The sequence below is a fragment of the Entelurus aequoreus genome, linkage group LG11 (genome assembly GCF_033978785.1).
Source record: "Entelurus aequoreus isolate RoL-2023_Sb linkage group LG11, RoL_Eaeq_v1.1, whole genome shotgun sequence".
Lineage (NCBI taxonomy): Eukaryota > Metazoa > Chordata > Actinopteri > Syngnathiformes > Syngnathidae > Entelurus > Entelurus aequoreus.
The window spans coordinates 33,047,158-33,070,957 of record NC_084741.1 but is presented as its reverse complement, the minus strand read 5'-3'; the positions used below and the strand labels follow the sequence as shown (position 1 = coordinate 33,070,957).

Below are 23,800 nucleotides of genomic sequence, written 5' to 3'. Positions count from 1 at the left end.
TTGCATGTCACATTCAATGTCAGATATGACATCAAACAGCTGAAAAAACTGCTTCATCAAACAGGTCAAGTATAAAAAGCTACATTTAGGAGTCTCCAAGACAAATATAAATCTCCACAAATTATTGCTAGTTTCCCCACTCATATTCTTTATACAAGTTATAGTGCTTTATCATCCACCGTATGAATGTTGCAATGGACTAACTAAACACACAAACACAAAAAAATAGAGGGTTTATTATTCTAAGTTTCCATAATAAATACATACAGTATATAATTTAAAAGGCACATTTGGAAAACAAAATGAAAATATTTCACATTCAACATTTTTTTTGTTGCTAGATTGCTTTTGGGGTGCATTTAAACAAGGTGATTTGTTTCCCCCAATGTCTTATATGCTATGAAGACTTTATTTTTGAATTTTTATTAGAATAGGGACTTAGAAGTTGTCTGCATAGATTCTCTGGACATAAATACTGGTCCAAAACTAAGAAATACTGAAAAAAAATGCACTTTATGCTTCTTTTGGTATATTGTAGGGAAGACACCTGATCATAAGACATGAATGCAATTGGGAACACATAATATATACAAAATATGAGGTCCAGTTTGTAACTTTTTTTTTTATGGTATGTATAAATAATTAAATATTTGACAGTTAAAAAAAATACTGATGTAATTTGAATAAAATACAGTATTTGTTTGCACTTGATTTTCTTCACTTTTAAAGTTAAAAGCTGGTGCTGACAACCCTCATTCTAGATCCTTCCGCCTCCTATAGTAACATTCTGTCAACTTTTCTTCAGAGTTCTTTTTTTACTGCATACGATCTGTCTGGAGCTGCTGAGGCTGGTACTGACTGAAGGCAGCGGCGGCTGCGGCAGCACCGGGGGTGGCAGCTGTAGCCAGTGGCTGCTGGACAGCATAGCCGTACCCGGCTGCTGTCATGTAGCCCGTCGGCGCCGGGGAGGCAGCGTAGGGATACTGTTCATAGGCGGCGGCAGCTGCGGCTGCGGCAGTGGCTGCTGCGGAGTACTGGGCGTACGCTGCTCCAGTGTAGTCGAGATAGGGTGAGGTGGCGGCGGCGGCAGCTGTTGCCGTGGCGGAGGAAGGCTGCACGTGAGGAATCATCATACTGGGTTGGACAAACGCCTGAGGGTAGACGTAGTGAGCCGGGATCCTGTCAGACACAAACACACACACTGGGGTCAAAGGTGAGCCACGGTGAGTTATTCTTCCAACGAGCAGGTGCAAAAATACAACAGAACACAGCAAATCCATTCATTAAATGAACAACCTAGATAAGAAAAGTTAAAAAAGCAGCACAAGGAAACAAGCGCAATAAAACAAAATCAAACTTTAATCCTAAAAAAAAAAACAGGGTTGAAAACCGTTGTGACAAAATGCGAGCTGATCGCACAACACCGCAAGGTCAAGAAAGGAAGTGGACGTAATTGTGTCCACCAAACAACACACGTACAGGCATGCCCACACATGTTAGGTCCTTCATCAACACAAATAAAAACAACTGCACACAAGTCCACTTCTCTACCATGTCAACTGTGGTGAATGGAAAACTTGACATTTGCGTGTAATTGAAATCATCCGTGACAGTGTCAAACTGTCCCTATAGCGAAATTGTATACTGTACACCAGGGGTGCTCATTACGTCAATCGCGAGCTACCGGTTGATCACGGAGGGTGTGTCAGTCGATCGCCAGCCAGGCATTAAAAAAATAGTCCTAAAAATGAGCGATCATAAATCTTCACTTTCGTCACTTGATTGACATTCACGGCACCCGAGGGTCTTGTGAGATGACGCTGGCTGCTGCCAGCTCATTATTAAGAAAAAATTACCGACAGGAAGGCGAGAAACACTTTTTATTTCAAAAGACTCTGGCGCCGTACCTGTCGTCAAAACTCCAAAGACCGACTGCACAGTTGCACAATAAAAGCGCTGCTTCATCCTGCCTGCACTAACAAAATAAGAGTCTCAGAAAGCTGGCGTGCACAAGCTAGCAAGCTAGGGAGTTTGCCACCAATGTATTTCTTGTAAAGTGTATACAAAGGAGTACGGAAGCTGGACATACAGTATAAGATGCCAAAAACCAACCACTTTCATCTGGTATTGGACAGAAAGGAGGACTTTTTTTCTCCTCCATTTGAAAATGCGGACGTTATCAGCACCATTGTCTGATTCCTATCAATGCAAGTCATCAGAATCAGGTAATACACCAACTTATATTCTTGTCTTCATGAAAGAAAGGAATCTATATGTGTTAAACATGCTTGTATTATCTTTAAACACCTTTAACTTGTTAACAATATTAACCATATGTATTAAACATTCTTGTATTATCATTAAACACCTTTAATTTATTAACAATATTAACTATATGTGTTAAACATGCTTGTATTATCTTTAAACACCTTTAACTTGTTAACAATATTAACTATATGTATTAAACATTCTTGTATTATCATTAAACATCTTTAATTTATTAACAATATTAACTATATGTGTTAAACATGCTTGCATTATCATTAAACACCTTTAACTTGTTAACAAAGACATATATTTTATAAATAAGTAAATATAAATTATATATATGAATGAGGTAGATCCCCGCGACTTGATCAATTGAAAAGTAGCTCGCCTGCAGAAAAAGTGCGAGCACCCCTGCTGTACACAATATAACATTTCAAAATAATATGCCCCAGCTTCGCAGTCAACACGTCCTCCTTTTATTACGGATGACTGACTTGTTGACACCAGGGGCCTCATGTACAGAGAGTTGCGTAGCTTTCCTACTAAATATGGACAAATCCAGTAAAAAGAGTAAAAGTTGGCATTTTTTTCTTCTGTGAACTGTTAGCAAGCATCACTTAGGTGTAGCGTAAGCATCCACACCTGTAGAAATGTGTGTACGACACCTATGAAGTTGCCTTGAGGCAGCGCACATTTCCACATCAAGGTCAGTTTTGAAATGATGCATCTTAACTCTGCCGTAAAGGGCGTACCACAGGTTTTTGTGCATATGCAAGCTTTGTACATGAGGACCCAGGTCTCTGCTTTAGTCCTTGCTCTATAGGCGCCATTACCTTTTCTATGGTCATCATCAACATCTTTGGTGGCATCACACAACATAATTAAGCCAAAGGCAAAGCACGCACACACGCGCGCACGCACACACACGTAGAGTTAATCCCCACAAAATTGAACGCAAGGTTTGTTTTTGTGTGACTTCCCTGAATATATATATATTTTTAGTCGATAGTCAATAGCATTCAAATGTTGCTGTAACACCAGTAGAAGGAGCCAAAGAGTATATTCGGCCCTTCTTTGAACTCTTAGTCACTTACAGAAAATATATAGAGGAGCAGGTGTGCACGGGTTATATCTGTCCTGCATTTGGACATACAACTGCAACCTCCATCCCCCCTCTCACGCACGCGCGCGCACACGCACACACACACACACACACACACACACACACACACACACACACACACACACACACACACACACACACACACACACACACACACACACACACACACACACACACACACACACACACACACACACACACACACACACGCACACGCACACACGCACACACGCACGCACGCCAAGTTGACTGACAGGGGAGGCTGGAGGCAAAGCTATTTTTGCTGCAGTTGTCATGTCCAAAGGACACGCTGATCTACTTCAGTAACACATGGCAGGGCACTCGTCCGCTACAACCACTTTGCCCGAGTCTCTGTGACCTCCCTCCATTGATATCACGCCGTAAGGGTCGGACAAAATGTCGGCAACGTTGCTATTAGGATGAATATCTTCATCTTTATTATGTAAGGAGACGTTCTAAATGAATTACAATGCCTCGTTCATATTTCTATGAGTCAACACTGCACCGTACAAACATGAGTGTATATTGATATACTATAAAAAAAAAAGAAAGTTGAGAAAACGCAAATTTTCAAGTTAACATGATGCAACAAGATTTTTGCGTTTTCTCAACTTTTGACTACTGCTGGCCAGACACTGTTTTGGTATATTTTGTTGGACTAATTATTGTTTTCAAGTTAGTCAGACTCAGAAATAAGGTTTCACTATGTTTAACTACCAAAACAGTGTCTGGCCAGCAGTAGTCAAAAGTTGAGAAAACGCAAAAATCTTGTTGCATCATGTTAATTTGAAAATTTGCGTTTTCTCAACTTTTTTTTTTTTTTACAGTGTACATTTTATCAATTGCTGTATCGTTATCCTTTTACTATGACAAAAATTATATCGTACAGTATGTTGTTATTTTGTGATTGCTATCCCTTTTAGACTTGTAATCACTCATATACTGTACATCACTACTATCGCACAATTGCCGTATTGCAAAACCATATGACTTATGTGACAATTAAAATGTTGTGACGATATCAAATGATACTTTGTTATTCACGTTGGTGTGAATGTTCATTTGCCGTATCCTGATACTAATGTGGGCAAACTATTGTGATGATATTGCATGACCCCTAATAGGTATGTGTTTTTCACCCACAATTACTGCATGTTGAGACAGTAGCTATGTGCACATGGACACATTTAATCGGATTATAAATAAATAAATAAATAAATTAAAAACCTAACCAGAATAAAAATGCTTCATGTAAACACTTCAGTCGGAATATTCTGATCCGATTATACGTCTGGATCAAAATATCATTCCGGTGGAGACGGGTGGTTAATGCCGAAAGTAGTTCAGATTGTAGCGCATGAAAATACATCTTCCGAAATTTGGGTTAGAATTATGCCTACTGCGCATGTCTTTGATGTCAGATGTACTTTGTTGGTGGAGAGGGACTAAATGTAATAGTCTCGGAATGAAGCGATTGTCTTGCTGCGGTCACCCCCCTCAACATGTACAGAATTAGCGTTATATACTTTTGAGTTTGTAGCTTTAAAACGAGAAAAACAAAAGAATGGCTTGGAGTGTAATGTTTCGATGTAACAATAAAAGTCTTAATGAGCTGTTTTAGCCACGACATTATAGCTAATTCAAGTGCTAACTGCTAGCCTCAGACTCGTACACAGACAGAATGACATAACATGAAGACGCGCGGCAACCCGTACATAATCACAACGTAAAAGGCACTGAACAGCTCAATTTCAAAAAGAGAGGTAAAACAAAAGTAGTGAACAGAAGGAAAACAATTATAAATTAATAGTGATAATGTTGAACAAGCAGAAATGCACAAAGCCATGTTTGTTTACAGTGAAAATCACTGCTTAGTCAGCACCTGCAGTGAGCTAACTCCTCCAAAAGATGGCACCCGTAGCACAAATAACACACCTTTCTGTTTGTTAGGTTCTACGCATGTCAAAGTAAAGTATTCCGATTTAAGGTGTGATGCATGAAAACGCATGTCATAATCAGATCATTTTTTTCAGGGTCCATGTACACAGTAACATTCTAATCCGAATGTCGATCAGATTAAATAAATGTTGTCCATGTACATATAACTAATGATTATTAATTGATTAAATATATTGTGTATTGATTAATATACTGTTTCACTGTCGCTGTATTGGGATATTGTTGTGGGCAAAATATTGTGAGGATATCGCATCATGTGTTACTTTTATTCATATCCCCAATAGATATGCATTTATATGGTCTTCTCACAAGCACTGCATATGTATTGATAATATTACACAATCACCATTATACTATCCATTATACAATCATTATTGTGCACAAAAAATGTTATCGTATTTTAGTTCTGTTATTCCGATCTTTTTTTTCTCTTTTTTTTGTTGTCCTGTCCAGCATCTCAGGCCAATCATATTATTCCGTGTTATTCCGATCTCTACTAGATATCATGTATATTCTAATAAAATTAGCACACTATCAGTGTCAATACAAAAAAATAGAGCAAAACAATATCATGTAACAAGAAAAATATATATTCATACTAATAACACTAAACACATTTGTCTTTAAACACATGTATAACTTTTTTTTTAGCCTTTAAAAAAAAATACACACGTCACAACCGATTATGCAAATAATATGCCGATGTCATTTCGACATCTTCCTGGCAAAGCTCCGTACGCCACAAATCATGCTTGCCAACCTTGAGAACTCCAAATTCGGGAGATTTAGGGGGCGGGGGAGGGTGGGCGGGGTCTGGGGGGGCGGGGCCAGGGTTAAGGGGGAGGTGTATATTTATAGCTAGAATTCACTTAAATTCAAATATTTCTTGTATATATATATATATATATATATATATATATATATATATATATATATATATATATATATATATATATATATATATATACATATATATATATACATATAAATAAAATAAATACTTGACTTTCAGTGAATTCTAGCTATATATAAATATGTATTTTAATATATATATATATATATATATATATATATATATATATATATATACATATAAATAAAATAAACACTTGAATTTCAGTGTTCATTTATTTACACATATACACACATAACACTCCTCTCTACTCATTGTTGTATTTGAAAGTGCAATGCTTTGCAGCCAGTAGCACAGCCTTTGAAGGAGCATAGGTATGGGCAGTGTAATATTCTGGGTTGGAGTCAATAACCAGGCGAGGTGATGAGGTTACGTCTCTTTACTTCATACTTCAGAACCGACTCCCACACTTGCCGTCAGGGTGTGCAATACAGGGTAAACCGTTGGCCAACCAAAAAGTAACCACAGAACACCATAGTGTTCTGTGGTTACCAAACCAAAAAGTAACCACAGAACACCATAGTGTTCTGTGGTTACTTTTTGGTTGGCCAAATGTGTCCATGTGCACATAGCTACTGTCTCAACATGCAGTAATTGTGGGTGAAAAACACATACCTATTAGGGGTCATGCAATATCATCACAATAGTTTGCCCACATTAGTATCAGGATACGGCGAATGAACATTCACACCACAAAAAGTAACCACAGAACACCCTAGTGTTCTGTGGTTACTTTTTAAACCGTTGGCCAACCAAAAAGTAACTTTTTGGTTGGCCAACGGTTTACGTCGTATTGCGCTCCCTGACGGCAAGTGTGGGATCGGTTCTGAAGTATGAAGTAAAGGGCGGACGTGACGACATGCTGTCCTCACTCAGGTCCGCACGGACCTAGAGGGGGCGTGCCTTAAGTCCGGCTGGAAATCGGGAGAAATTCGGGAGAATGGTTGTCCCAGGAGATTTTCGGGAGAGGCACTGAAATTCGGGAGTCTGCCGGAAAATTCGGGAGGGTTGGCAAGTATGCCACAAATTGATTGCTGGTCTGCGAGTAACACTGAATGGATTGACATTAATTAGGGATGTAGCGATAATATTAAGATTAACTACAGCAAAACTCGACAGTTGGTATTACTGTTTGCAATCCATATTATCAAAAAACTGATTGATAAACACGTTGATAAACTCACGGACGGACTGGCGCTAGCTCATTAACTTAAATGCTAACATGAAAGCAAGAAATATTAACGCCTTTCCCCATTAAACCCCAATCTAAACATACATAAACATATTACTGTCTGAACAACTAAGATATTTAATTGTGCACTTTGAACCTACAAGTTGTGCTCTCTTAGAACAGAGTGATCGATATATACTCTGAGGAATATAGACAGATTTTTTTTACGGTGCGTTCAAGGACGGCTCAGCAGAGTAGAACATCACAACGTCCACCAGAACACTCTTTATCAGTGAAGCATTAGCAACACAAAACATGCAAAATAGTGGACTTTATAACAGTGGGTCTATTTATTTTAGTTATTTAAAACATTCAAATGATTTATAAGTACTTTTTGAGTACATTCAGCAATACGAATAATATCGATAACTTATCATTTTGGTCACATTAACCATGATAAACAATTTTCATATCGTTACATCCCTAGTGATAATACTCAATTATCACACAATTGCTGTATATCAATTATTTATACGTTTATCAAACGTTCTGTATTGTGACACATTGATATCTCAGGCAAATTATCATGTTATTACCCTGCGATCCCACCATTATTGCCCATACCGGGGTGGGTTGCAAAACATTCGGAAAGTATTCATAGTGCTTCATTTTTTCCACGTTTTGTTATGTTACAGCCAAAACGGAAGATATTCAATCTGTCCTCAATAATCTACAGACAATAATGACAATGTTATTTTTTTTTTTTCAAAAATATTGAAAATAAAAAATAAAATTAAATGTACTTAACATGTTTATGAATGTTGTCATTCATCCAGGTCATTCAATCGATCGCAACTGGACTGTTTGGATTGCCTTAGAAGACGTATCGCCTCTCATCCGAGTAGGCCTAATTAGTTCATGCTCATAGATTTAGATTGGTCAGATCTAGTGTAGAGGTTGGTGCCAATACCACAGTAGGCTTAATCAGTTCAGTTTATGAAATGCACCAACACAGTATTGAGCAAAGGCAGTGAATACTTAAGCACATTTGAAATATCAGAGGTCCATCAGTTCATAAAATGAAGCTGCTAAGGCTGGTACTACTGAGATATTGGCATGAGCCGCTAGACTAGATCTGACCAATCTAAGTCTAAGATGAGATCTGACCAATCTAAGTCTGAGCATGAACTCATGAAGCCTACTTGGATGAGAGGCAAAACGTCTTCTCAGACAAACCAAACAGTCCAGTTGCAATCGATTGAATGACCTGAGATTTCAAATGTAGTTAAGTTTTGCTTTGCTTAATACTGTGTTGATGCAATTTTGGCAGCAATTACAACCCTCTCTTTTGGAACACAATTCCACAAGCTTGGCACACCTATCTGTGGGCAGTTTTACTCAATCCTCTTTGCCCATCCCACTTTGCAGCACCTCTCAGGCTCCATCAGGTTGGATGAGAAGCGTTGGTTTTCTGACTAGTTTCCCAGTTCCTGCCGCTGAAAACCATCCCCGCAGCATGATGCTGCCACCACCATGCTTCACTGTATGGATGGTATTGGCCTGGTGAGGAGCGGTGCCTAGTTTCCTCCAAACATGATGTCTGGCATCCACGCCAAAGAGTTTAATCTTTGTCTCATCAGACCAGAGAATTTTGTTTCTCATGGTCTGAGAGTCTTTCAGGTGCATTTTGGCAAACATTTTACGAAGAAATGGCTTCCGTCTGGCCACTATACTATACAGGCCTAAATGGTGGATTGATGCAGTGATGCTTGTCCTTCTGGAAGGTTCTCCTCACTCCACAGAGGAATGCTGTATCTCTGACAGAGTGACCATTGGGTTGTTGGTCACCTCCTGGACTAGATGAAGATCAATGCAGCAATGTACAGAGACATCCTGGATGAAAACCAACACTTCCCATCCAACCTGGTGGAGCTTGAGAGGTGCTGCAAAGAGTAATGGGCAAAACTGCCCAAAGATAGGCAGTGTTGGGACTAACGCGTTACCAAGTAACGCGTTACTGTAACGCCGTTATTTTCGGTGGGAACTAGTAATCTAACGCATTATTTTTTATATTCAGTAATTCAGTTACCGTTACTACATGATGCGTTACTGCACGTTTTTTTTTATGTAGTATTGGCTAGAAACATAAGATCTAAGTGTGTTTTATTGGAGCGCTGCAGTGTCGTCCTTCTGTGTCACAAGGAAAAGAAAGGGCGTGCTTTGTGTGGGTGGGGGCGGGCTCCCAGACCGTAGTTGGGGGGCGCAGGGGAGACGTTCCTCCAGGGCCTATGTACTTCGGGGCTAACAACCTTCACTTTACTTTTTATTTTATTTTAAAATGTGATAAAGAACAAGTGATTACATTTCGGGGATGGATTCGGGACTTAACATAAAAATTACTTTAGCTAGTTCCTGGCGGAGGTCTACGCTCTCTAGAGCCATGTGAATAGGATAATTGCTTTATATTGATGTATATGGATACTGAATTATCAATCGCTGTATCAATTTTTCCAATTACTATATTAGATATATATTCTCTAGTACGATTAACCCTGACAATATTGTGGAATCATACCATGTTACCCAAACCCCTATTAACTTTATGTATTATCATTATAGGGGTAAAACACTATTAATATCATGTCGTGCTTGACTTTGAGTCCCACTGCTATAAGGGATGTATTGAACTGTTGATAATATAGATAGCAGTTTTTCAATTACCTTTTTTAAAAGTTTTAAAGCAGTGGTGTCAAAAGTGCGGCTCTGGAGGCATTTGTGGCCCGCAGCTTGAGTTTTGTTAGTCTGCAAGATGTTGTGGAAACATTTTTTAAGACAAAAAGAGCAAAAGACAGAGGTATGAAAAAAAAGAGGCTAAAAAGGTAATAAAAAATGTGAAAGGAGTATGTGGGGTATATTTTGATGTTTTTTTAAAAAGCTGCAGCCATAATATATAAAAACTTAGTGCCAACTTTGTGTTATAAGTGACAAATTGTATTTTCAATAGTTATTAGTATCAACATTTTAGCTTTTTCTCATTACATTGTTTTTTTTTTAAAATTTGTATTGTTTTTTACCGATAATATTTTGCGGGCCAACAAAACCTAAGCTCCTGTCCGCAAAAGGCCCTGGCGGAACCCCTAAAATAACTAATATTAGTACACTTTGTCACTTATAACATAAAGCTGACACTAAGTTTTGTCTTTAAAAATATCTACTGTCTATTTTCATAATTTTTTAACAAAATAAAATACCAAAATGGCTCCCGCATACTTTGACTTTTCGTTATGCGGCCCTTGGTGGAAAAAGTCTGGACACTCCTGTTTTAGAGCAAATAACAAATAAAAAGGGAACCTGGCCTTTCCTAAATGCATATGATGCGTTTTTCTAGTGAGGAGCTAAATAAAGGTGCTTTGTAAGTGAGCGGACCACATGGTAATCTGCAGCATGAACCAAAAGGCTTCCACCTGTTGTCCACAGCTGAGCGCCGATGCCTGCGCCATGCATTATTAACAGCGCTGCTCCCATTTTCCATACGAATTTGAGAGGCCGCAGAGATCATTGTAGCAGACAGCTGCTGCCTAACAGGCGGATCTTGTGTCTGAACATTTGTCTGTTGACCTGTGGAGGCCGTCAGATGCTTTGTTATCATATAGGTGTACATTGGAACTGACAGCAATGGGTTAATTGAAAGGAAAAACTCCCACATGCAGGCCCTTTGTTTTGTTGCAGGGGAACCAATTGGGAAACCATCTTTTTTTTTTTTACAACAAAACAATCACTTTAAGGTTAACTTCAAAACCGAAGGGAGCGGAATAATCAAAGCACAAAGAATTAAAATAATCAACACCCCACTGCAGAGTTACACTTTTCCCTAGCAAAAAAGTATTGATTGAACACACAAAAAACAAAACAACTTCCCATCCCCAGTAGAAATGAGCACACAAGTTAAGCCGAACACCACATCATACTAAAAAAAACAAAAAAAAACAAGCACACACCAATCTATGTGCTATGAAAACCAACAAAAACATGAAAAAAGACACCCATGCATCTAGTCACCATTTCTGCTTGTTTGTGTATGTCACAGTTTACAGGTAACACTTTCTGCCCAATGTAGCTATTCCTCAAACCATCTGATATTTTAACCGTTACCCAGCCTGTCGGATCAGAGAGAGACACAGACAAACATCAAGTCAATCCGGCAGTTGGCTAAGGAAGGGGGGTAAAGGACACATGTTCAATTCCGTCAGTCACTCGTCATCACTCATTTGTCCTCGTTCAGCAGGTGGTGTGCACCAGGGGTCCCCAACCAACCCAACATTTGTTACTTTCTGTGGATAATAAGTAAATGTGGATGTAAATCACTTAAGGACATTGATTTATTTTATTTATTAAAATATACCTCAGGCTGTATTGCTATGCTCATTGAAAAATAACAGTTGAAATATAAGAAAATTAAGTAAAACAATATAATGTACCTTAAATAGTTTTGTCTTTAAATAGATATGTCAGTTTTAGTTTTTTTTCAAAATAAAATACCTAAACTATCTAAATGGCCCCTTTATGCTTTGACTTTTTGGTATGCAGCCGTAGGTGGAAAAAGTTTGGGCACCTCTTGTTCAGATTAATAAAAAGTAGGCATTTTAGGGCTTTTTATGTTATATTTATACTACAATATTTTTTCTACAACTTTCCACAATTGTATTGAAGATATTTCCATTCCCATTAATTTAATTAAATACGACTAAAAAAAACACTCTGCAGAGAAAGTGACTTTGAAACAGCAAAGAAATAAAAGCAGCGCATGACCATATGACATATGACCACATGACCATCTTTTATTTTTTTCCCAGCAAACTAACATATTTTACGCTTCTTTTTCAGCGCCATTTTGTTTTATATTTTGAATTTGTTTACCGTGTTTAACTTAAATGGGAAAAATTCGGTCCTTCCAGAGCAGCATATTTTCCGGTCAGCTCAGCAACATCAGTGTAACACTTCTTGCAGACCATAGTTGTCTAAAAGTTTTCCAGCAAGGGCCGGATACAGAAAAATTTAAGGATGCGGGGGCCACTTTGATAATTTTTTTACATTACTAAAAACAATACGATGAAGGTTAATCAATATATGCTGAACTAGCTCAATCGAAAATACACAATTTAACTTTGTGTCATGGGTACAAAGCAAACTCCAAAACATATACCTTGCGAGAAATTTTTTACACATGTTAATCATGAAAAGACACGTGGAAATCAACTAGCGGTATGCCGATCGATCGGCCATTGATCAGTATCGATCGATTTTCGTGAAAAAGTACACGATCAATGCATTTTAATGCTGATCACAAACTGCAATCTCCTCTGGCTGACACTACTTATTTTTAGTCCAATTATGTAATCACATGTCTCCATACACAGTGTGTAGCCTCTCCTCTAAACTAATAATAATCCCCTCTATTACGGCAAATAAACTGCATTTCTCTGTATCTTAAGTATCATTATTACGTATCATTATCACTGGAGGACAAAGATGAACATGTTACACACAGAGAAAGAGAATAAGAAACTAGTTTTAGTATTGCATTGATATTGTTAAGCTGTCACCATAAATACAATGAAATATTTACGGTTATATTGGTATTGTTACCGGCTGATCTTACTCATGATTGATCGGTATCGGAATCGGCTTTACAAAACATTGATTGGAACATCCTTAAAATCAACAAAGACAATAAACACATGTCGTCTGCCATTTTGGTTTTTAGAGTTCATTTTTGGGGGTGAAATGGAGCCGGTTCCATTTTTTGTTCTGTTTCTTTAATGTTCTAATCTGGGATGTGTTAATTTTGTCTGAAGAGTGTCTCATGGTCCAATAAAAAATTAACTATAGGACACAAATGGCTCCAGTTTGGACAACCCAAAGACGCACAGATTGTCAGCCATTTAGTTTTTTAGCTCCCATTTTTGGAGGGATTGGGGATGTCTCCATTTTCCTTTGTTTTTGTAACGTTCTGATCCAGGATGTGTTTGTTTTGTCTATATATTATGTCACGGGCTAATAAAAAAATATCTTTGGGTCGTAGCTTGGACAGCAATTATGTAGACAGTAATATCAGGCCTTCAAAATAAAAGCATGCCAATGAAATAAATGGCCTTAGGGCCGCAATATGAAAATTATATTTTTGGGTTTCTGTGGTCTAATCAGCGTTTTAGGTCAAAAGTTTGACATTAACAAGCTCAAAAAGGTTGGGGACCACTGATGTACACAATTTAAAAAAAAACCCATAAAGACCATTTTTGGAAGGGATTGTGACATACCCGTATGGCCTTTGAATGAATGCCGGGTGGATCTGAGGCATGCCGAATGCAAAGCCTAGAAAAGGACACAGAACCATTGTTAAAATGCCACAATATAGTTCCACATTGTGAGGGATGAGCATCCCATACCCGGCTGTATCACCCTGGGCTTGGCTCCCAGATAGGCCAGGTTCACGTTGGCTTTCCTGCCATCGATGATGGGGTTAGGGTCCTTGCAGGCTCGGTCAGCCGAGGACCGATCAGCCATGGTCACCTACAAGAACACTACAAATAAATTCCTACTGACAGTGACTAGTCCCCAAAACAGAGCTATTCAACTGGCGGATTGGGGGCCAATTCCGGTTTGGTAATGACACCACAAAGCCTACAAGTTCAGTTCAAAACTTGAGAGATAAAAACTTTTTGCAGCAAATTCTTAAAAAAACCCACTCAAGTTTTCCTGTTGTTCTTAACCTTTTTGACCTCAAGACCCAACTTTTCCACTACAGAAGGAGTAGGGGCCCACTCAAATATTAACACTGAATTAGTAATCTTACTCTTGATTTGAATGGTATTCAATAATGGTATTGTATCTAACCTACTTACAGTTTAACAGGATAAACGTTGTCAAATGATATAAAAGCAAACATCATCAAGGCTTAGGTCAGGCTGATTACAAAATATATATTAAAAGAATATACTACAAAAGAAGGGACTCTGATGAAACAATAATTTACATGCAATAACGCATTACATTTTAACTAAATACATAATTGATACGAATATATATGTTTCCTAAAAAACTTTTAAATTACTTTTTAAATAAAGTGCCCATGAAAATACAGCTTCATCACTTTAGTCATAATTTTTGCAGTAAAGAAACTTCTCTATGACTTTAGATCCAGACTTCTTCTGTTTGTTTGATATTGTCATTACTGCCACAAGTGGTGGGAAACTGCATTACAACTAAGTACAGCTGTGGCCCGTACAGACCACAGCTGAGAAACAAGATCTATTTTGGCGACCTTCAATGGGGTGCTTTGCCCTATGGTTAAGAAAACCTGTAAGATCCTTGCATTGACATTTTAATCTTGTTAGCAAAAATACAACACTAAGTAACTGAGGCGTTCCTCAAGACACCCCTTTAAATACGCTTTTTTGTCATTTTTTATGCAGAATAACATCGTCATTTGTTTCGCCCCATGATTTTATATAGTTTGAAGATGATTCCCCAAGAGCAGCAAAACTTTAAATACTTTTAAAATTTTACTAGACACGTTAGGTATCCTTGCACAAAGTATTGGTATTGGATTGGTATCGCCGATACCACCCTGAATTTTACTTGGTAGTATTGTATCGGAGAGAAAATCAGTGGCATTGCACATCACTACTGAGAACTAAGGGGTACTCGAAAAAATTGTGTCACTTCCGAATCACGATTCTTATTTAATCCGATTCCAGATCGATTAATCATTTTCAAAAAACATTTTTTAAATTCCTTTTTTTATTAAGTTTTAGGATATGTCCATGCTTACTTGGTGCATGTATACGCCAGTAACAAATATTTTGTAACCGGCAACCTGTTTTGAAAAGGTTTTATTAAAATTACTATACCAAATAATGCACCAGGAACCAGGTCTTGAATCTAGGTATGTGTGTAAAATGTTAGAAATGAATTGATTTACATGAAACCAGTATTATCAGGTAAGTATTTTAAAGACAATTCTAGTGATTAAAGTAGAATTTTCCTGTGGTAAATATTAAGAAAGCTATGGACTTTTAAAACCGGTGGAAATGCACAAATTTTTTGGTCTACTTCAATACAAAGTAGGGCTCAATATTTTAAATGTGAACTTTTGGTCAACAATGTCTATTTACAAATGTTTTTAAAAAGAAACAGTTATTGCTAAAATTCATGAAATTATTGTTGGAAGTGACGGAAAATTTGAGTAAACATGACTGCTTGGACTCGAACAGACTTTTGAGTCACCAAACAAACGGCCAGGCACTCAGCGGGTCCAAAAAATCTGTGTGCCAATCAACCAATTTAAAAGATATTTGGCAGACTTAGATACAGTAAATGTAAAACTTATATAATCATAAGGATTCCAATGAACATTTTACTTACCATAGATTATTTGCAAGCAGTTATGTCGAGTGTAAATTTGACAAATTTTGTCAGAGCTTTGTGCCGCGAGTACTTGTTCAATCGAAAAATTAAGATATTCTAATTAAACTAGGATGTGTTCTACGTCATAGGTATTGGTGTATAGTGGTGATGAAAACAACACAAACACAGTTGAACTCTGAAAACAGCGGTCCTGTCGCTACTCACAATCGCGTGATCAAATGTGAAACGCTCTCAGTGACCACTGCGGAGATCCAGCTAGCAGCGAAAAAACACATACCTATTGAATCTTCTTGAATTGGGAATCGAATATGAATCAAATCATTAACCCAAGAATCAGATCGAATTGTGAGGTGCCCAAAGATTCCCTGTTCTACTGAGAAGCAATCATTTTTTCAAGCTGACATAAAAATAATTAAAAAAAGAAATCTTGACCACCACAAACCTGTTTTATGACACCTTTCTTCATCTGTTGTTGTTGTTAAGGGTCACTCACAAAAGAGGTTACGGAAAAAGAGACACTGCACATGTGCAATCTACCCATGTCAAAACATTTGAACAGGCAATAGAGAAAATAGTTTTCCACTCGTTTTAATTCCCATTTTAGATTTTCAAACACATCAATGAAATCAAATAACGGATAATGGATCATTGATGATCTACTTTCCGTTTTTTCCCCTATTAAACCAAAGAAACAGGGAAAAAGATTTTTATGTTAAATAATTGTTCTATTCCAAACAAAAAATTGATTGCCACAACGTACACAAACAAAAACTGCAGCAGGAGGAAGAAGAGAACTGCAAAAAAAGACAGTGATTTTCTTTTAATCTTTTGCTGCACACACAAATAACATAGCTAAACCAAATATGTAAAAGTTGCAAACTGATCACATTGCCGTTGACTGAGGCCACATTTGAAAAGATCAGATTCCAAACAGATTCAGATTATGCCCCACTGGCTGCACACCAAATCTGATTCGTTTGCCCTCGAATGACACTGTTAGGTCTTTTCGCATCAGATTAAGGCCACAACACAAGGTAGTCCAAATCTGATTGGAATCTGATCTTTTCAAATGTGACTTCAGTATAAATGGAAATGTGAGCTAAAGGCCACTTGCGAGCTACGTCATTGGTTTGTGCGGTGAAAGACGCGGCCTGCCAGTGCAAGTGGATACGTCATCACGACATCCGGTTTCTGTCAATAGTGCGCAAATAATAGGCTATATGTAATATATGAAGATATATATATATATATTATATACTTGGATTTAGAAGATATAGCGATTGTTGAAGGACTGAAAATTACTTGTACGCTGAAGCGTTTTTGCTTACATGATTGCGTAAGTTGTTTACGCAAGGGAGTGGAAAAATATGACACTAACGTAGATCCATGCTGATGTCTGTTTCTCCTCAACTTAACAGCCTTAAAAAGATTAGAACCCCTTCCAAATATATTACCCTATATATATATTAATTTATACATTACTTTAATTTATTTTCACGTGAAAAAACACTCTTTTAAATGTGTGGCGAGATGTATTTATTTTTGTAGTAGTAGTAGCAGCAGCGACTTCCTTGTTCATTTACAGAAATTGGTCAGCATCTTTATGTTTTTACTTTATCAAACCGCGTATGCAAGTGACATCGAGGCCACATTGGCCTCAAAGTGGACACAATGTGGACAATGTGGCCATATTGTCATCCCATTGGGTTGAGTTTTTTCTTGCCCTGATGTGGGATCTGAGCCGAGGATGTCGTTGTGGCTTTTGCAGCCTTTTGAGACACTTGTGATTTAGGGCTATGTAAGTAAACTTTGATTGATTGATTGATTGATTGATTGATTGATTGATTGGGGCCTGTGCGAGTTCATACTGGAGTCTGGTAAAGATCACATTTTACTTGAAGTGTTAAGAGTCAGCTGGAAAAAATCTGATTTGGGCCACTTGCAGTGTAAACGTAGTTGATGTGACCCAAATTTGAAGCGAAAATATCAGATTTTAAAAACTTTGGAGTGTTCAGACTGGCAAAAAAATATCTGATCTGTGTCACTTGAGGGCAAAATAATAACATTTGGTGTCCATTCATGCACGAGTGCAGTGATTCTCAAACTGTGGAGTCAAAGTGGTACGCAGGCTTCATGTAGTGCATGGGTGTCAAATAAGGCTGAAACGACGCGTCAACGTAGTCGACGTCATCGGTTACGTAAATACGTCGACGCCGTTTTTGTGCGTCGACGCGTCGCATATTTACGTCACACTACCGTCATGGCGGAGCGCAAAGCAGACTGTGCGAGCGAGGGGAAAAACGCACGCCAAAAGTCGTCAAAAGTGTGGGAGCATTCCAATACACGGCCTAATAATGTTGTTGTATGCACACTGTGTCGAGCGGAAATTGCCTATCATAGCAGCACAACGGCTATGAACGAACATTTGAAAAGAAAACCATCAACCATCAACTAGTCAATCGTCCGCGTTAGCATACGTTGTCATCATTACACAAAAACATGAATGTGTCATTTGTATCTGCTAGGGGTGTAACGGTACGTGTTTTGTATTGAACCGTTTCGGTATGGGGCTTTCGGTTCGGTACGGGGGTGTACCGAACGAGTTTCTAAGCTAAAGCTAACTTTAGCTGCTAAAGTCTTAACAAGTTGTGTTGCTCCTCTGCCTCTGTCTCAGTATTGTCCCACCCATACAACCATCTGATTGGTACACACGCAGCATTGTCCCACCCACACAACCATCTGATTGGTACACACGAAGCATTACCAGCCAATCAGCAGTGCGTATTCATAGCGCATGTAGTCAGCGCTTCAGCGTGGAGCAGATAGGTGTTTAGCAGGTGAGCATCAGGCAGCGGACTCTCCCCAAATGATAATAAACACCTCCCAGTCAACTACTAGTAACATCACTATGAGCCCGTTGACCTTCTAGAAACTTAAACTGCAGCTCAGCTCACTCACAGTCCTGGCTTGAGGTGAAGGCTACCGGTAATTAGCTCTCAGTTTCAGCCACATCGACCCCTTCTGAGCGCCTATTTTCAGCTGGTGGGAATATTGTAAACAAGAAAAGAAGCAAAGCAAGTAGACATGCTAACCTTTCTTCATTACAACTGTTAGTCACTCACTGGAATGAGTAGAATTGGTTATTGTGTACTGTGTTGGACTGGATGTTTATTTTGCACATTTTAAAAGCAATACTTAATGTTTACAGTGCTCCAGAATATTTAGATTGGCACTTTTTTGTATTGGATGTTTATCTTTATTTTTGCACATTTTAGCAAATAGCAATACTTTCACTTTTGTTGAAATGTTTGCACTGTTGTTACAGAATATTTCGTTTTGCACTTTTTTGTATTGGATGTTTATCTTTATTTTTGCACATTTTAAAGCAAAATAAGCAATACTTTTACTTTTGAAATGCTTATACTATTGCAGAATATTAAGATTTGCACTGGATGTTTAGTTTTATATTTGCACATTAAAAAGCAAATAAGCTACTTTTAATTTTGTTAAATGTTAAAAGTTTTAAATGTTTACATTGTTACAGAATATTTAGTCATGTTGTTGTCAATGTTGACTGAGTGGCCATACTTTTTTTTTTTTGTAAATAAAAGCCATGCCTTTTGAAAAAACTGGCCTACTTTTATTTTTTAATCTTCATTTTAAATAAAATAAAATAAAAAATAATCGGTAAAAGGAAAAATAATCTATAGATTAATCGAAAAAAATAATCTATAGATTAACCGATTAATCGAAAAAAAATAATCTATAGATTAATCGATAGAAAAATAATCGTTAGCTGCAGCCTTAGTGTCAAACTCATTTTAGATCGGGGGCCACATGGAGGAAAATCTACTCCCAAGTGGGCCGGACTGGTAAAATCACAGCACGATAACTTAAAAATAAAGACAACTTCAGATTGTTTTCTTTGTTTTAAAATAGAACAAAGGCATTCATAAAATGTACAAAATCATAATGTTGTTGGGGTTTTTTTACACTTACATGTTGCGGTTAATAGTATTCTATCTTTGTCGTTATTTATACTTTCTGAATAAATTATGTGATAATGTTCATCAGTCAACTCATTGGTGTTAATTTTCAATCTATCAAGATAAAAAAATATAAAAATGAAATCACAGGATGTTATTTTTGTAGTTTGCTAATTTTCCTCGACTGGTGCACTAGCATCATGAGGTTTATTTCTTTTTTTTAAATATGTAGCATCATCTACAATGAATTGCTATTGCAACATCTAGTGGACACATTTAGAACAGCAGTTTCTTTCATTAAAAAATTTCAGCTGACTTTTATACTTACCAAACTCATCCCGCGGGCCGGATAAAACCTGTTCGCCGGCCTGATCCAGCCCGCGGGCCGTACGTTTGACACCCCTGATCTAGTGGTATGCCACAGAACCCCCGATTAAATATTTGAACACAGTGTTACTGTTCAAACTGAGTGTTGATCACTAAAGACACTTTTAGCTGCTGCTGTGACCCAATGTCACCTCCATATTGAAACAGTTGACTGTGAATCACAATGTGCAATAATGTAATGTTACTCACTGTGCCTTGTATATAATTTATTTTAATTTTAGCTCAGTACCGTGTGACTTGTTGAAGGGTGGACTAGCAAAGTAAGATTTTCATTGTACGGCAAACTGTCTGTTTAACTGTGCATATGACATTAAGCAATCTTGAATGTAATGTTACAGCGGCCAAAACATCAAATATACTTGTTGAATGTAACATGGGGACAGCGTGACGCAGTTAGGAGAGTGGCCGTACCAGCAACCTGAATGTTCCTGGTTCAATCCCCACCTTCTACCAACCTCGTCACGTCCGTTGTGTCCTTGAGCAAGACACTTCACCCTTGCTCCTGATGGGTCGTGGTTAGGGGCTTGCATGGCAGCTCCCGCCATCAGTGTGTGAATGGGTGAATGTGGAAATAGTGTCAAAGCGCTTTGAGTACCTTGAAGGTAGAAAAGCGCTATACAAGTATAACCCATTACCAATAACCTCGGTCTTGTTTTTAATGAATATTTAGGCCTACCATGCTACTGTATTTTAATGTTGGTCATCATCATGGTGGCACTTGGAAAGCGCTTCTGAGGAGGTTCTTGGGGAAAATAGTTTTAAAACCACTGCACTAGTGTGGGTGAAGTGTCTTGCCCTAGGACACAACGGCAGTAACTCTGAAAGCGAAAGCTGGATTTGTACCAGGAACCCCTCAAGTTTATGGACAGCCGTTCTAGCTTTCAAGAAATGTGTCTCCTCAAAACAATTGAGTTGAATATCCATGACTACATTACAAGATAACCATAGCATTATTGGGAATGATTATGCTGCAATACTCACAAATCCAGCACTCGGGCCGTACGTTTGACACCCCTGATCTAGTGGTATGCCACAGAAACCCCGATTAAAAATTTGAACACAGTGTTACTGTTCAAACTGAGTGTTGATCATTAAAGACACTTTTAACTGCTGCTGTGACCCAATGTCACCTCCATATTTATACTGTTGACTGTGAATCAGAATGTGCAATAATGTTATGTTACTCACTGTGCCTTGTATATAATTTTTATTATTTTAGCTCAGTACCGTGTGACTTGTTCAAGGGTGGACTAGCAAAGTAAGATTTTCAATGTACGGCAAACTGTCTGTTTAACTGTGCATATGACATTAAGCAATCTTGAATCTTGAATCTAATGTTACAGCGGCCAAAACATCAAATATACTTGTTGAATGTAACATGGGGACAGCGTGGCGCAGTTAGGAGAGTGGCCGTGCCAGCAACCTGAATGTTCCTGGTTCAATCCCCACCTTCTACCAAACTCGTCACATCCGTTGTGTCCTTGAGCAGGACACTTCACCCTTGCTCCCGATGGGTCGTGGTTAGGGGCTTGCATGGCAGCTCACGCCATCAGTGTGTGAATGTGTGTGTGAATGGGTGAATGTTGGAAATAGTGTCAAAGCGCTTTGAGTACCTTGAAGGTAGAAAAGCGCTATACAAGTATAACCCATTACCATTACCTCGGTCTTGTTTTTAATGAATATTTAGGCCTACCATGCTACTGTATTTTAATGTTGGTCATCATGATGGTACTTGGAAAGCGCTTCTGAGGAGGTTCTTGGGGAAAATAGTTTTAAAACCACTGCACTAGTGTGGGTGAAGTGTCTTGCCCAAGGACACAACGGCAGTAACTCTGAAAGCGAAAGCTGGATTCATACCAGGAACCCCTCAAGTTTATGGACAGCCGTTCTAGCTTTCAAGAAATGTGTCCCCTCAAAACAATTGAGTTGAATATCCATGACTACATTACAAGATAACCACAGCATTATTGGGAATTATGCTGCTATACTCACAAATCCAGCACTCGGGCCGTACGTTTGACACCCCTGATCTAGTGGTATGCCACAGAAACCCCGATTAAATATTCGAACAGTGTTACTGTTCAAACTGAGTGTTGATCACTAAAGACACTTTTAACTGCTGCTGTGACCCAATGTCACCTCCATATTGAAACTGTTGACTGTGAATCAGAATGTGCAATAATGTTATGTTACTCACTGTGCCTGGTATATCATTTTTATTTTTTATTATTTTAGCTCAGTACCGTGTGACATGTTGAAGGGTGGACTAGCAAAGTAAGATTTTCAATGTACGGCAAACTGTCTGTTTAACTGTGCATATGACATTAAGCAATCTTGAATCTTGAATCTAATGTTACAGCGGCCAAAACATCAAATATACTTGATGAATGTAACATGGGGACAACGTGGCGCAGTTAGGAGAGTGGCCGTGCCAGCAACCTGAATGTTCCTGGTTCAATCCCCACCTTCTACCAAACTCGTCCTTGAGCAAGACACTTCACCCTTGCTCCCGATGGGTCGTGGTTAGGGGCTTGCATGGCAGCTCCCGCCATCAGAGTGTGAATGGGTGAATGTGGAAATAGTGTCAAAGCGCTTTGAGTACCTTGAAGGTAGAAAAGCGCTATACGAGTATAACCCATTACCATTAACCTCGGTCTTGTTTTTAATGAATTTTTAGGCCTACCACGCTACTGTATTTTAATGTTGGTCATCATGGTGGTACTTGGAAAGCGCTTCTGATGAGGTTCTTGGGGAAAATAGTTTGGGTGAAGTCTCTTGCCCAAGGACACAACGGCAGTAACTCTGAAAGCGAAAGCTGGATTCGTACCAGGAACCCCTCAAGTTTCTGGACAGCCGTTCTAGCTTTCAAGAAATGTGTACTCCAAAACCATTGAGTTGTATACCCATGACTACATTACAAGATAAACACAGCATTATTGGGAATGATTATGCTGCTATACTCACAAATCCATAACCCCTGGACTTCCCAGTCTGCCGGTCTGTGATGACCACAGCCTCCTCGATGTCCCCAAACACCTCAAAGTACTTCCTGAGACTGGAATCGGTGGTGTGATAAGGGAGACCTCCCACAAATATCTTGGTGAAGGTGGTGTCTTTCTGGGCTGAATGCATCTTCTTTCTGTGAAGTTATTATTACTTTAAAAAAAAAAAAGATTAAAAAAAAAGTGCTCAGATGAGGTGAAGAAACGTCTGCGTTGAGGGAGTGTGTGCGTGTGTGTGAGAGTGTGTGAGTGTGTGTGAGAGTGTGTGTGGGACAGGACAAGCAAGTCCCCCGGCAACGCAGTGGAGCTAGCAAAGCAGCAGCAACAGGAGGAGGAGGAGGAGGAGGAAGAGGACACCTGTTAGTTCGTTGCCCACTTGTCAAGAGTGTCTATGTAACTCCACCCAGGTGGCTACCATCTTAGGCCTGCCTCATAGCGACCCAAAGCGCTGAAAAAAAACAAGTCTTGTTAAAAAAAAAAGTCGCCGTCAAAAAGTGTATAAATCAACTTGCTGTACGTCGCATCGAGTTTTTTTTAAAACAT

At 38.5% G+C, this 23,800-nt stretch overlaps 1 protein-coding gene across 1 annotated transcript; it reads right to left on the bottom strand.

Annotated features, from left to right (window-relative positions):
• Window positions 1-218: 218 nt before the first annotated feature.
• On the bottom strand, window positions 219-23,795 carry rbm24b (RNA binding motif protein 24b). The gene is made up of 4 exons (XM_062064198.1): window positions 23,220-23,795; window positions 13,902-14,025; window positions 13,773-13,827; window positions 219-1,179 (listed from the first exon to the last, which is right to left on the bottom strand). The coding sequence occupies exons 1-4, from the start codon at window positions 23,385-23,387 to the stop codon at window positions 816-818; spliced, it is 711 nt and encodes a 236-aa protein (XP_061920182.1). The 5' UTR covers window positions 23,388-23,795; the 3' UTR covers window positions 219-815.
• Between the last annotated feature and the right edge of the window lie 5 nt (window positions 23,796-23,800).

Bases quoted from the DNA above. Each gene is read 5' to 3' on its own strand.
- rbm24b (XM_062064198.1), bottom strand. From the start codon at position 23,387: ATGCATTCAGCCCAGAAAGACACCACCTTCACCAAGATATTTGTGGGA. The intron at 14,026-23,219 runs GTGAGTATAGCA...GTGTTCTTGTAG, and splicing joins AGTCCAGGGGTTATGGATTT to GTGACCATGGCTGATCGGTC. The intron at 1,180-13,772 runs GTATGTCACAAT...TGTGTCTGACAG, and splicing joins TTCATTCAAAGGCCATACGG to GATCCCGGCTCACTACGTCT.